This window comes from Impatiens glandulifera, chromosome 1 (assembly GCF_907164915.1).
Source record: "Impatiens glandulifera chromosome 1, dImpGla2.1, whole genome shotgun sequence".
NCBI lineage: Eukaryota > Viridiplantae > Streptophyta > Magnoliopsida > Ericales > Balsaminaceae > Impatiens > Impatiens glandulifera.
In genome coordinates, this window is record NC_061862.1 from 77,575,620 (window position 1) to 77,592,285 (window position 16,666).

The 16,666-nt window shown below is 25.9% G+C and overlaps 1 protein-coding gene across 1 annotated transcript; it reads left to right on the plus strand.

Annotated features, from left to right (window-relative positions):
- Nucleotides 1-11,757: 11,757 nt before the first annotated feature.
- On the plus strand, nucleotides 11,758-13,914 carry LOC124921704 (transcription factor bHLH10-like). The gene is made up of 4 exons (XM_047462393.1): nucleotides 11,758-11,868; nucleotides 12,087-13,052; nucleotides 13,139-13,567; nucleotides 13,652-13,914. Exons 2-4 carry the CDS (start codon nucleotides 12,150-12,152, stop codon nucleotides 13,751-13,753), a joined length of 1,434 nt encoding a protein of 477 aa, XP_047318349.1. The 5' UTR covers nucleotides 11,758-11,868; nucleotides 12,087-12,149; the 3' UTR covers nucleotides 13,754-13,914.
- Nucleotides 13,915-16,666: the final 2,752 nt, after the last annotated feature.

Genomic DNA, 16,666 nt, shown 5'->3' on the forward strand with positions numbered 1-16,666 from the left:
ACAATCAAAAGAAGGTATAGTTGATCTTCTTTTTGACTTCATCATCTAGTACAGTTTCCTTTGTCTTTCTCTAGAGCCAGGAGGTTCTAAGTGATTAGATGATTTTTGTTATAATGTTTCGTGATGATGGAGTTATTAATCTGGTCTGCATCAATATTACCATGATGATGTTCTAATTTGTTTTGTCTTTTGTTTCTCTCCGGACCACATCTTTTTCACTCTACTAGCAACTTTAACTCATCAACTGTTCTTAGTAACTCCTTTATGTATTCTATTGCATCCAGCACTATTGATGCTCAATCACTCTATTTTTATTTATTTATTCAACATCATGCAAATTATTAACATGTTAGAATATGAAAACTTACCTAGTTTGTTTTAGATAATTGATGTTCTACAAATTGAATATGTACTACTTGATGTGCAAGTTGCCTATGAAATTTTCCATTCTTAGGGTTTACTAGGGCTCAGAGACAAATAAATGAATCATCACCCAATATTTTTTTAAATAATTAATAAAATATTTAAATTTTATTTTTTAAAAAATCAAACCATAATTTCATCCACTATTTTATTAATTAAATTATTCAAATTATTTATTTAAACAAAAATATTTTTTTATTATTATATATTAATACATTTAAAAAATAATTATTCAAAAAAATCATATCCAATTGCAGCTCTGCTATGTCAGGTTTTTTTTTCTCAAAATTGAAATCTAAACCTTTACAGAGTAAAATCAGACATTTTGGCTATATATGCTTTTTAAGTAAGAGGTGGTATGGATTTATATATATATATATATTTATATTTGTGTTTAAATTTTTTGAATTATTATTATTTTTATAAATTTACTTTTTATAAAATAAATAAAAATATTTTACTTAACAAATTAAATGATTGAATAATTAAAAATAAAATACGAGTTTTTATTAAAAAAAAACTCCAGAATCAATTACCTAATTTGATCTTTGAGATTTTTTTTTGTATGGGTTGTTTTATTTTTATTTTTTTAAAATTTGTATGGTTTTATTATATAAGACTTAAATTTTGATTAGTACTATAAGGTTTTGATGTTACATAAGTAATAAGAGAAGAGATATGTATCCTTCCGTTTTGGATAAAACCGCACATAATTAAAATTATGATAATTTCATATAACTCAATATTGAAATTGAAACAAGTTAAAACCTTAAATAGTAATTTAGTAAATTTTTTATATTTAAATTTGATAGATGTAAAATAAATATATTTAATCTAAAAAAACAATATAAACGAGTTGCAAACCAATCCGAATCTTCTGCTATCGATTCCTATTTTTCCCTGTTGCGGACCAATCAAATTGCAGCATTATTATTATATTAATAAATCAATCTGGGTAGGAGAGGGGGAGGGAGAATCCGGAATTCGGGTTCACCCCAGACGCCGCTAACGGAATGTCCAGTTAACGTACGAAATTAATATATTATTCATATGCTCCAGCGAAGATCACTTCTCTCTGGGCGCCATGTGAGAAGGAAAGTGAGAAGCGAAGGGAGCGAAGATTTCCCCGCCCAGGAGCCCTGACCTTCATGTAAATCCCCCAACTCACCCATGAGAAGACCGTTTGCATGTCATGGAAATACATTTACCATTGTATGTAAAGACCAAAATTAACATGAATTTTATATTTCTTTTTATTAAATATTAATTCAATTTATTGGAAATGACATTCAGCGAAGAAATCTTCGCTTCAATTACTTCATTCTTATTTTTAATTTTTTTATGAAAATTTTATTTACGGGGAGACGCTCAGGAGCGAAGAAATCTTCGCTTCAATTATTTTAACCTGACATTCATGTAAAACCCCAACCCACCCATGAGAAGACCGTTTGCCTATCATGTAATACACCGACTCATGTATGTGAATAACAAGAATTTAATACTTCTATTTATTAAATATTAAATAAATTTATTTGACATGACATGCAGAGAAGAAATCTTCGCTTCAATTACTTATTTTTATATTTTAATTTCTTTATGAAATGTTTTTTACGAGGATACGCTTTGGATTATTAAATATTAATTAAATTTATTAAAACTAATATGCAACGAATAAATCTTCGCTTCGATTACTTCATTTTAGTTTTAAAATTGTTTTTGTAATTTTTATTTAAGAGGAGATGATTTGGAGCGAAGAAATATTCGCTTAAATTACATATTTTAATATTTAAAAAAATTTCAATTTTAAATTTACGAGGAGACGGTTTAAAGCAAATAAATCTTCGATTCAATTATTTTTAACCTGACGTTCATGTAAAACTCTCAACCCACCCGTGAGAAGACAATTTACCTATCATGTAAATACACTTACTGAGGGAAATTACGTGCAGTGAATAAATCTTCTCTTAAATTACTTATTTTTATATTTAAAATAATTTATGAATTTTTTTACGAGGATACGATTTAGAGCGAATATTTCTTCGCTTCAATTACTTATTTTTATAATTAAATTTTTGTATGAGAATTTTATTTACGAGGAGACAATTTAGAGCGAATAATTCTTCGCTTCAATAACTTATTTTTGGAGGATTGAAACATATATTTCCCGCTACAATCTCACTCTTCATTTTCATAAGTAATTGTTCATATATTCTTCTCTCTCTATCTCACAGCGATCATCAAATATTCAACGTTGAAACCCTAGAGCTAGATTTCTTCTATTCTACAAGGATTTCTTCTGAAAATGTCAGAAAACCAAGGCAACAACATGGAAGTGGATACCTTCGACTCCCGAGAGGTCGTCTTGTCAGTTTGTAACAGCATAAACGAAAACGAAACCGCCCCCAATCCTGTATCCAACGTCAATCCCAGCAATAAACTAGAGATGTAGGTTAATCTTATTGTGTTTATATATTTTCTATTAATTTTACACCTGTTGATTCCATTTATTTAGTTGAATACTGATTTATGTTATCCCATCGAAAATAATGACTTCGAGGTTTCACTTGCTTAAATATGAAAGGAAGAGGAAGAGAAATACGAAGACGAACACGAAGACGAAGACGAATACGAAGTCATCGACTGATGAATCAGTTTCTACAGTTGATGTCGAAGCTACTGATATTGCTGCAGGTACTACACATGTTGATGAGATTTTACCACCACCACCTCCCCAAAAAACCAATGTTATTGCTACATCCACTACACTAGTCGATGAAGAGTTACTAGCACCACCCCATAAACCACTAATATTGCTACATCCACTGTCCATTCAATCCATTGTAGGTGGGTCCCACTCGTTTGATATTATTTCAGTTTAATACTGCCAGTTCCGTACCAATCTCTCATTACAATTTGCCTTGATTGGTTTGTATTATAATTATCAATGGACCAAAAAAAAAAAAGTAAGTGTTTTTCACTTATGAAAAGAAATTGTAAACTTATAAAATTTTAAAACTAATTAAGAAATTTTAAAACTAATTAAGAAATTTTAAATGCAGTGTTAAAATTATACCATGTAAGAACTTCCTACCATTAATTGTATAATACCCCAATTTTGTTTAAATGATAAGATATAAATTATATATATTATAATTTTGTGATTATTATATGGTATAATTCTGTTTGTGTAATAATGATTTAAAAAGAGAAAAACACATTTTTTTTTTGTTCCAATTAAAATGATAATATAAACTATTTTTTTCAATGTTATTTAAATTTGTACTATTATTATTTAAATCTAATTTGTAATTATATCATTTTATAAATTAAGGATAGAGTATAATTTAATGTATAAAATTTTATAATTATGGTTAAACTAGGATAGTTTACTTAATTATTAATATGATGTTATAACTGATGTAATTTTATTATATTTGGTTAAATATTATATTTGAGAATTTATCCGTCACCAAACTTATTTTTTTTCTTTTTCTTTTTTCATAATTTTATTTTTATTTTTCGATAAAATATTTTTTAGTTTGAACATTACATTTTTTTACCATTACTATAGAGCAAACATTTTCAGAAATGAAAAAAAGTGAAGACCGAACTTTGCAATAAAATAGATGATAATTTATTTATTAACTTTTTGACGATTTATAAATATATATATATATATATATTATAGAATAATTTTATGTTTTAAAATTTGGTAGAACTCAACTTATTTAAATATTTTAATATAGTTTTTTTTTATATATAATTTGTTACACTAAATTTAAGCTCACCTTAACGTGAATTCCTAGATCTGTCACGATCCTTAGAGTTATCCTGAAAAAATGGATTAGTTTCATTAGAATCTTAATCTTTACCAATTAGATTTGATTTTATAGATGTTATTTTTTTATTTGAAAATTAATGTTCTAAATTTAACTCCTTATTTGATTTAATGAGAATTAATTTTTTATAAAAAAAAGTTGTTTAAAGAAATTTAAGTTGGAATCTTTACTTAAAAATCCTATACATTAAGATAATTATGATAACCACGTTTAAAATAAATTTGAGTAAAAAACAAATTCTAGTTAGAATATAATCATTTTGAAATAAGAGGCATGTGTTGACCATGGACTCTATTAGATCTCATTTGGTTGAGGGTTTTAAAAATTATCTATGAATTATATAAAAATAAAAACAAAATTTAATTTTAAAAAGAGTTAGAAGGTATTAATATATAAAAATAAAATATGTTAAAATAATTATTAGTATTTTAGTTAATGAATTAAATAATTTGAGAAGTGTAGTAAATTAATATTTAATTAGGCTGTGATTGTTTAAAATTTTTTTAATCAAAAGTTTTATTTTAACTACTATTAGACTGAAATTATTAGACATATTGTGTTTAAATAATTCTTATAATTTTTTATTATATATAAAATATATATTTTAAAAACAGTTAAATTATATGTTACGGGATCGATTCTATTTGTAAACACTTTAAATTTAAACAGGGACATGACTATGATGTATCATATAGTTCTCTTTAATTACAAAAATAAAGACTTTAAAAGAATGAATAAACGGTTGAAATAAAAACTAGGGAGCAGAGGGATTCTGCATAGTTTCAATTTAATTTGGTAAGTTTCTCTTTCAACGTAAATTTTATTAATTCTGTTGCTTTCTCAAAAAGCTTAATTTGATTCTCATAGCGTGTTTTACTATAATTTAACTCCAATTCTAATTTCAGAATAATCAAAGATCTAAAGAAATTATAATTAAAAAACTATTAGCTCCCTTTTTAATTTTCTTAATATAACTGGTTGATCCTAATTGGCTAATGATATTAAGAAAAAAAGTTTGTTTTGTGAGTCAAATATTTAAATATAAGGAGATCTTAATTTATTTAGTGCAAATTTCAGCATATTTTTTTTAATTATGGGTTATTTCATTATCTCTTGGTAAGGTTCGGTTAGGCTCCCCCATTCTTAAAGCCTGAAGATTTTAGTTTTTTCTATTACCTCATATTGCATTATAAAAGAAATGTTTTAAAACATCTTTATATCCTCTAAAACTAAATGGATCATTCTTTTTGTTGGAGGATCCTTAAAATTTCAACGAAAGCATCATCCATTTTAAAACTCCATCAAAAGCATGATCCATTTATTAAAATCTCCCACGAAAGTTCACTCTAATTATATCATCCACGTGCTATCTATCATCTTGACACTTGCGGAGATGTGGATCGGAATGTTAGTGGAGTGGAGTGGGGTGGAGTGTGCAGGAAACTAATTTTTAATAGTATCTTGGAAGAACTTCGGACTCCATAACTGTTTTTTAAACTATTTTCAGTAAAAATGTTATCACTCGGTTATTTCGAGAAGTTCTGACCATAATAGAACTTACGAATTAGTTGTGGTTGACTCAAATGAACAATTCTAACCATATTAATGATATATTTTCTTGCTCGTCTCATTGTTCAAAAATTAAAGATAATATGAATAAAATGTTATCAATAACAACTTAAATAGTGAAAATTTGATTTATTGGTCACTTTTTGTTTATTATTTTATTTATTTTTGTCAAATAGCGACGAATAATACTATTGTCGTTATCTCTACTCTATTGTTTGAGACATTTAAATCTGGTTACACAAATGATATTGAACTTTACACAATTTCTCAAATTATAAGTTCTCATAGCACTCTCATTTAAACGTGAGTCTTTACCGTTGTGGTTTATGCTAGTTTATGCAAAAAAAAGTTAATTATCGACCAAAAAAAATGTAATTATAAGTGATTAGAAGACACTATTGCACCTTGCAGCACAAATGCATATTTTAAAGTTATGATTCCAAATTACTAGTTTTTTTTAAATGATTCCGCAAAATAAGTTTCGTTAAATCACATCGATAAAAATATAACAAAAAAAATTAGAATAAAAAAGTAAAATTTGAGAGACTTAAAAAAAACAAATCACATAGCACGCATATCCTACAAGAGAATAATAAAATCACTTGTTGATTTCAAACTACTAGTTTATAAAAAGAAATTAATGGGATTGCAATAAGACCACCACTACTACTAGAGATTTAAAAATAAAATAACATTTTGAAATCAGCTAATTATTCTCAACAAATACAAGATATTGCAATTGAAAATGATAGGTTAGTTAGATATCAAATAAAAAAATAGTTCTTGAAAAGTTAGTATATTAACCTTTCAATACATTATTGGTTAATCATATCATATCAAGGGAAATCTTCATTTTGATTTTTTTTCATTCTAAATTACACGATTTCTAAAAGTAATAATTCATGTTTTAACTTAAGTAATTTGAGTTAACCTAGTGGGTAATTAAGACACATTTATATTTGATGGTTTACATAAATCAAACTTAATTTTGAGATATTTTCTTTTATTGTTTAACCTAACTTTATTTTATTTTATAAATAATCGTTTAAACAATAACAAAAAAATAATAAAACACAAACAAAAAATTAGATGCCCATTTTCAAAGCAAATCTTGCCAACTTCAATTGATCATGATTTGTTTCATTACCTCTATACACCCACACTCTATCTATCTCAAAAGGTCATATATAAGATAAAAAAAATAATTAATGGTTCTAATAGGATTTTAAAAAATTCATAGATTTCTTCTGAGAAATATTCATAAAAGCGTTTCGAAATTAAGTTTAATTCTATCTTCGTTCTACCCGTTTGAAGAAAGAAAGGATCTCAAAAAATCGATCTTTCTCTTTTTAGTTTTTGAATTCCTCATAATTATCTTGCATATATCAATGTTAGGTAATGATTTATATTGCTTAAAAAAGATAAGAGTAACAGTTTATATTATATTTTGGAAAAATGTTCTATTCTTTCTACATTGAACCAACCATGCAACCATGAAGATAGTTAATTTAAGCATTAATTAAACTAATCTAATACATTAGAATACTTGTTTCAAATAATTATACATTGTTTAATTAAATTGAAGAGATAAATATTGGATTTTAAATAGTACCCATATTATTTATTTCCAATAGGGATGATCATGCTCTTTTGATGGTAATAGTTTACATAAGAATAAAACTAATTGGTTGAGGTTGAAAAATGCAGGACATGCTTCCCAACGGCCCTGCAATCACCATTAGAAATGAGATTAATACTAATTACCCCTCTGTAAACAACCAAACTTTATACTTTCTTTTCTTTTTATGATATTATTGAAACAATTTATATAAATGTTCATATATAAAAAAAAAAACCTTGATTCAATGTCTCGAGATTAATTCTTATTAAGAATGATCTGATTTAAATAGGTAATGCCATAAAATGAAACGGCCTAAAAAAAAGTAAATGAAACTTGAATCAAAGGACTCAATTAATCCTCCAATTTCTGAATCAGACTCTTTTTCCTTACTTTACAAGGGATCAAGAATTTAGATTAGTTTCTTTTCATACTAAGATTGAAGTGTTATAAACCAAATGGAAATCATTAAGCCCTAGGTATTCGGTATTCTTGGATGAGTGAAAAAAAAGTAAACTAGTTGATCTCTGAATCTCGAAATTATGAAAATAACATTATGTATATTTATTTCTTGTAATTACATATTAGCTAAAGCAAACCTCTCTATTTAAGAACGCTGAGTTCCTATTCCAAAAGTAAAGATGGGTTATTTATAGGGTTTTTTAAATAATTATTACAATATCTCGTTTAAAAATTCATTTTGTTCTTCATCTAAGAACTATATATGACAATGGGATGTATAATGATCAATGAGAGGTATTTCGAGGTGGACAAATGAATAAATTCAGGTCATACTATAACATTCATACTAACTCTAACAAAATTTGTATTGTAATGAGATGAATGAGCAATTGGATATTATAATAAGTTGGGTTTCCTATTATTTTAATGTACTAAAATAACTCAAGTAAACATAATATGATTTTTAATAAATCAAGTCACATATACATATCTTGTCACATTTTTTATTTTTATTTTTGAGGATTCCCTATTGGACATATATATATTCATTATAATATATATTATATTTTTTGTTCAATTTATTCGCTACTTGTTTCATTTAACTTATTAGTTTATAGTTGATGGTATGATAATGTAAAATTTATCCACATAGATCGTTTATTATGTAAAATCTATCGATATTTTATTTAAATTATTTGTCGAAGTGAATGTAAGTTGAGCGCCTAATCACATGTAATTAGTAGTATAATTTCTAAAATATTTGTAGTCTAATGCTGATTGTAGGGTCGTTGGGAAGCATGTCCTGCATTTTTCAACCTCCAACAAAGTTTATTCATGTAAACTATAACAATCAAAAGAGCATGATCAATTGGAAACAGAAAATATGGGGAATATTTTTAAAAATAGGTTATTATATATATATATATATATATATATAAATGTGAAAACTATATTGAGAATTATTTGAAACAAGTATTTTTAATGTCTAAGATTACTTTAATTAATGTGCATTTATAATATAAACTATTATTTTATCTAAGAACATTGATATATATATATATATATATATATATATATATATATATATATATATATATATATATATAGTTTATGAAAATTTTGAGATATATAGTTTGATTCTCTTGTTAAAACAAATATGTTGTTATTGCGTAATAAATTGGTACCATAATAGTTTTAGAGAATAATGTAACATTATAAATAAAATTAAATATACTCAAATGTTTAACGAATAAGCTGAATAATCTAAACAAATAAAATAGATAAATTATAAAAACGTATCAAACACATCAACGCTAACAATTTAAATAAGTTACATAATATCCTCAAACTAGTAGAATGTTGGGTAATATCTCTGATAATTCACATTTTCTTTTCTTTGGCAAGAAGTGGTTGAATAGAAAAATTAGTTCAACAACAACATATAATACAAATATAAGTATAAAAGAGAAAACAATGTAAAAATAATATCCCTTAATGAAAAGTAATTGTTAATTAAGATTAACAACATAGAACAATAAAACACAGGGCTGTAAGGATATTTTTTGCAACAACTTATCCGAACAATTATAAGTACATTTATTTATTTTTTGAAAATGACATAAATTAATCACAAAATGTTGTGTTCCTAATATTTTGCAACAATTTGTTGCTACTAAATTTTTAATAATATGTAATTACTCACAATTTGAAACAAAATTTGCAACATTTTCATCAAATATATGCCAACAAAATATGGAAATTTCATGTAACTATTTCTAGTTAAGTTTTATTCAAATTTATTCCAGCAAAATTGCTAACATGTAATGAAATAGCTAAGCATATATTCAGCCAAAACAAAGAGGACATTATATGCTTTTAAAAGATCTCATAATTAAATGTACCTTATTTCCAAAAAAATGGGATTTGCTCATGATATGATTAGATTAACCATTTAGGATTAAAAGATTTTGACACCAACTTTTCAAGAACTGTTTTTTTTATTTAATTTGTAACTAACCTATCATTTTTTATTTCAATTTCCTTAATTAAATGTATTTGTTAAGAATAATTAGCTCATTTTAAAAAAATGATATTTTTAATAAATCTTCAGTTGGTGAATTCTTATTGCAAAACTACTAATACATTTTTAATATTTGCGGTGGTTATTGTAGCTTTGAATGAAGTAATCCTTTTATTTTGGTTAGTATGAGAATTTTAACTTGAGATTTTTTGAAAAAACTTTGTTTAATAAAAATTTAGGTGAATTGAATTTTTAATTAGTTGAATTATTATAATATTTTTGTTATATTTAAAATTTATGTTTTATAAAAATAAGGAAAAATATGTCCATTGATAAATTAAGTAATAATTAAAAAATGTGATAGTAGGATTTTTAATAATAAAAAATCCATATGATCGAACAAGCCCTATGAGTGAGGTTTGCATGGAACAATATTCTTGACCCACAAGATAAATTATTTAGTTCATTTTTTTAAAATACTTGCACTCAAAATTAAAACAAATAACAAAAATAATTTGAATTTTGTTTTCAATTTTTTTTTTTTAAATAAGGACTTCATTCAAATAAATTAATAATAATATCAATCAAATAATTCCAATTAGCTAGTTAAGTTTTCTAAATGAAGAATATTCATAAATAGTCATCACCCCTCCTATATCAAAAGTTAACCACAAGAAAGAACAAATCAATACAAAACCTTATTTCATTAAATTATAATATAGTTAACCTATTCAAGTAATTCAAAATAATCTTATCTAATAGATCACATCTCAATTTTAATTTATACTAAAAATATTCTAAATTAATGATATAACTATATCATATTGTACTAGCTTTGTGCTTAGTATAAACTATAGTTTAAAAAAAAAATCAAATTATATAGTATGTTAAGTTTGTATATTATTCTCTTTATACACAAAGATTGTTTGAAGTTGGCTATTGAATCACTTATCTAATAACTAAAATAAAAAATATTTAATTTTAAATATAAAACACTAATTCTGATCAATTAAAAACTTCAATAATCTTTTTTTTTATCAAATAAAATATTTAAAAAATAAATCAAATAAAACACTCCTAAATAACCATTAAGGCCTTGTTCGGATTGAGTTTTTTGAAAAAACTTAGAGAGTGAAAAAAGTAATGATTGATGATGATTTTGAAGAGGCGATGATTATATTTGATAAAAAGACTTAAAGGGTATTGATATATATGAATAAAATAAAAAATAATAATTTAAAATTGAGGGTATTTTAATATTTTGGTTAGTGAAATTAGTGATGTGATTGTTAAAAAGTATTTTATTGGAAAATTGATTTTAGATGGGTTTTTTAAAAAACTCAATGAGAACAAGGCCTAAATGTGTTTGCTTGATATTTACGACAACAAGAGATGGATATTCTCAGTCTCCCTGAGGTTTTGAGTTTGAACCCGTCATGTGACAAGTTCTAGTTAGGTGTGTTTGCGAACTATTTACTTAACCCCGCGAGAATTATTCGCACTTAAAAGAATAAGTATAACTCGACGTTCTAACAAAAAATAACCAACATCAAACCAGCCCTTACATTTTTTAATCACATATAATTTGTTTCAATTCATTAACAAAAACATTTTTATTTTACTTTCATAAAATTTAAATTTAAAATATACAAAATATTATAAAAATTAAACTAATTAAAACTTAAATAATTTAATTTTTCATTAAAAAAATATTAAATAACCAAAATTCAAACCAAACAAGACTACTGCAGAGATGAGAGAGAGTGAAACGGGACTGGCAGTAGAAACTGATAAAGGGAATGGGACCCACCTAAAAGGAATCTCCAGTAACAAACTTCCTTCCTTTGGTTAAAAAGCATATAGCCAAAATATCAAATCTTTATTCTTTCTTCATCTTCTTCATCTCCTTCTTCCTTATAAAAAAACCCTTTTTACAGGTAAATTAAGATATCCCTTTCCATCCCCATCTCTAGTTTTATGTAATTTGGTTGTTTTGGGTTTCAATTTCAAGAAGAAAGCTATTAAAAGTCGGTCTTTGTACTTTGAAATTCTCTTTCTGAAATCTTATTCTATTTGTATACTAGTCTAGTACGATTCTTGTAGTTGCAATTACTGTCCTCTGCTGATTTTGTCGCTCTGTATCGTCGATTTACAGCAGACAGAAACCCAGAAAGATAGGAGAGAGATACCCAAAGAACAAAGTAGAAAAAAAGACAGAATGTATGTAGAGAGCGGCTGTTTTGATTCAATGGAGACGGTGGGTTCATCTCAAACTGCTCCAAATGGTGAATCTGCATTAATTTCCATGGATGATATCTCATTTCATCATCACCATCATCATCAAACGTCTCCTCCAGGAGTTGAAGAAGAAGAAGATGTCATTAATGGATGTTCTGGAGCTGTTTCAGCTGCTATGGCGGATTTTCATCAGCGTCTTGGATTGGAGATGGATCATTGCTACAACCATCATCCCATCAATGGAAATAATCTCGATGGGAATCATTTGGGTACTACTGATGAAACGCAAAACCAGGTTCTATTCTATGACGATCATCAATCTAATAATTGGGATCCTAATAATGTTAACACCATTGAAACGCAAGATCCTAATAATAACATATTGTATTACCAAAATCATCATCTCGAAAACCCAAATTCGTATCTAGGCGCTAATCCATCTGATCTTCTCAATCTTCTTCAGCTACCAAACTCCCCTGCCCCTTCCTCTTTCTTTCCCAATTCGTCAATCTCCTTCCTGAAAACCGCGATTACAGGGGATTTTCCAGATGGAACTCAGAACGTTATGTATGATCCTCTGTTCCATTTAAACCTATCCCCACAACCTCCTTTTTTCAGGGATTTGTTTCAGTCTGTACCTCATGGTGGTGGTGGGTCTTTGGTTGATCATGGAATTACAACTGGAGGTGGGTTTCAAGATGGAGATGGAAGGCATTTTGATAATGGTGTTCTTGAGTTCAGTAGAGAAATGAAGAGGGTTATTAAAGGTAAAAACAACAATGGCAAAGGAAGAACCACTCATTTTCCAACAGAGAAACAAAGGAGAGAACATCTGAGCAAGAAATATGATGCTCTCAAGAATCTGGTACCCAACCCAACTAAGGTACTATACAAATTCTCTTTCAATTTCTCAATTTAGATCTTCATATATATGTTACTAACATGATGATGATTTTTTTTGCTAAAAAGAGTGATAGAGCATCAATTGTTGGAGATGCAATAGATTACATCAAGGAATTATTGAGGACAGTTGATGAATTAAAGCTGCTGGTTGAGAGGAAAAGATGTGGTCGAGAGAGAAACAAGAGACAGAAGAAATCAGAAGATCATATTAATGATGCAGAGCAAAGTAATAGCTCGATGATCATGAAAACTGATCAGTCCTACAGTAACAATGGCCCTAATTCACTTAGAAGTTCTTGGCTCCAGAGGAAGACAAAGGACACTGAAGTTGATGTTCGAATCATAGATGATGAAGTCACCATTAAGCTTGCTCAAAGGAAGAAGATCAACTGTCTTTTGATAGTTTCAAAGGTTCTAGATGATTTTCAGCTCGATATTCATCATGTTGCAGGTGGCCTAGTTGGCGATAACTACAGTTTTCTCCTTAACAGCAAGGTAACGAATGATTTTTCGAGTTTTCTATGGTTTTAATGATATGGGTTTTCTTGAATTTGTGTCATTTGTCAAAAAATTGTGCAGATTTGTGAAGATTCTTGTGTTTATGCAAGTGCAATTGCTAACAAGCTTATTGAAGTGGTTGATAAACAGTATGCTGCAATTCCACCAGGTAATGGCTATTAGGTTGGATGGAGAATATGAACTTTAAATCTTACTTGGTTTTAATTCTAGGGTTATAAAATATAATATGTAATTGTAGTTCTTGATGATTATATATAGATATTGAGTATTATTACTCATCTTAATTACTACTTTGGGTTATTACTAAAGATTCATTTTTTATTGAGTTCTTTTGTTATCTCATTTTATGATTTGAATTGAAATCCAGGAACCAAATAAATCATTTCAGTAATAATTTTGAAAACAATTTTTTATGATAAATGAAGTAAATAATTATAAATAATCTAGATGATAATTGGAAGCCAAATATGTATACAAAAGTAAGTTAAAAAGAAAATTTTGAATCTAAATCTAGAAGTGAGCATCCCACTTGTCATATTACCTTTATATTTTTTAAGGATTTCGTTAATTTATTAAATTATAAAATTCTTAATTTAACTTTTAAAATTCTATCTCAGTTTTCTACATTCAAAATAATAAGAAAGATTGTCAAATATTAATGACTATTAAGATATTAAAACAATATCTTATTATCGATGTTGTATTCTTAACACACTTATTATTTTCGGTGTATTTGGGTTATTAGATTATACTTAAAATTTTGATTAAATTGTATAAATCAATTTTTGAAAATAGAAAACAATTTCAAGTTATTAAAACATATAATATTTATTTGTTTATTATTATTTATTAAGTTTTGGTTTGTTAAGAAATTAGAGGATTCATTCTAATAATGTTAACTTTTGTGTTAAGAAAACTAATTATTATAATATTATAATTTTCAAGAAAGTTAGTATTGTCTCCTTATTCATAGTACATTACATAACTAATATTTTTCAAATAATTAATTGTGGGCTTGTCAAAATGGGAACTAATTAACAATCATAAAGAATCAGTATTTTTAGGCATTAAACTCGATTATTTTTAGGAGGCAAACAACTCATGGGTTTTCTTTCTTATCCACTTTATTGTTATTATTGAACACCTATCAAAGTAAGGTTCTTTTTCTTAGTTCATCAAATTTTATTTGAATAATAATAAGTTAGAATAATTCTTTTTTTTTTTTATCATGAAACTATAGTAAAATGAGTAAAACAAAAATTTACAATGTTAGGATTAAAATTGTGAGGGCATGACTTGTCCTAACTTTTTTTTTTTCAAGAATTAGTCGAGCTTTGTAAAATCTAGAACAAACACATTGGTTACATTAAAAAAAAGTTGTTTGTTGTTTGCACGTCAATTAATTATCCATCGGGAAAGTTATCAAATGAACTTTGTTACTCCAAATTCAATTTAGGTGTTTATTTTATTATAAATCCAAATTAGTAAGAGTACTATGGCTATTGAGTTATTCTTACACTAATTTTCAAGGGATTAGATATTGATGCAATTTCAAGTTAACACATCTTTTCCTTTTCTTATATTTTTTAATTATAGAAATATAACATGAGTCTAATACTTTATTTAGTTAACGAGGCAAAATGAGGGCAAGGGGTGCATTATTAACTCCGATCTATTCTATTTTAGAGATTTTTTATTAATAATTTTGCTCTGTTAGTTTCAAAAAATTATCGACGATTTTTACCATATTCTTCGGAAAAAAATAAAAATCATGATAAAATTATATTTTTATAAAATATATTATAAAATATTGAAATTCATATTATTATAAGAAAAAGTAAATTTACAACTCTCATAAAATAAAATAAAATAAAAATATTTGTGATATTATATATTTAATTATGTTTATTAGTATTCAGAACATAATCTCCGAACGGAGTCGGGGTGGAGACACAAATATAATTTTGTGTCAACTACCCATGAAATGAAAAAAAAATCATCCCAAATTGTCATCATTAAGTATGACCCTTTACTGTATTAATCTCCACTAGACGAATTCAGAAATTAAAACCTGGAAGAACTTGAATTTTTTTAATTTTTTTTAAAGGGAGTTTAAAATTTTTCTGGAATGGAGTTAATAAAATAAAGAAAATATATGGATGAATGTTAGTTTAATATTTTTTTTAGATTTATAGAAGAAAATAGTAAATAAAAATGACAAAAAAAAAAAAATTTGGTACTCATGTCATTTTTTTATAATATTTTTTTTGGTTGGTTTAAATCTTAATGTAGATGTGATCCCAAAAGAGAGATTTATGGAATATTAAAAAATATATGTAATGAAACCTGGTCGGCCCGAAGTTTAGGGGTGTATGTAAAAAAAAATATTTTTATTTTTTATTTAACTTGTTATATATAATTTTATATTAAAAAGATTAATAATTTTTTTTTATTATATTTAACCTAAGTAGTTTAGTTGGTTAGAGATATAATAGTTTTTAAGAGATTTTAAGTTTAAACCTTGTTAAGATTTATTTTTTAAAAAAAGAATTTGGACCATAAGATAGAAGGACGTAAATTGCTTACCCTAGGGCTGTGATGAAACCGAAATAAATTTAACAAAATAAAACTTTAACTAAGTTTCTATACCATAAATATAATATAATAAAATTCTTTCAAATTCAATTTATAACATTTAAAATAATAAAAAAAAGTCATCCAACCAAATCACTACCAACTTTTGAGATATGTTTATAGGGAGACATTTGCTATTGAATATAAATTAATAAACAATAATTGATTAACACACAAAAACAATCAAAAGGTATATATATATATATATATATATATATATATATATATAATATAATATAATATAATATAATATTATTAAGGTGGTTTTGAAAAAAACAAAAAATATATTGAAGGTAAACTCAAAAAATATGAGAAAAAATAATATGTAGCTGAAAAGATTCAACACACGATGATAAATAAAAATGGTCACATTAGACACTAGCTACGCTACTAGATAAATAATAATAATATTATTATTTTTGAAAAATTGAAATATGATAT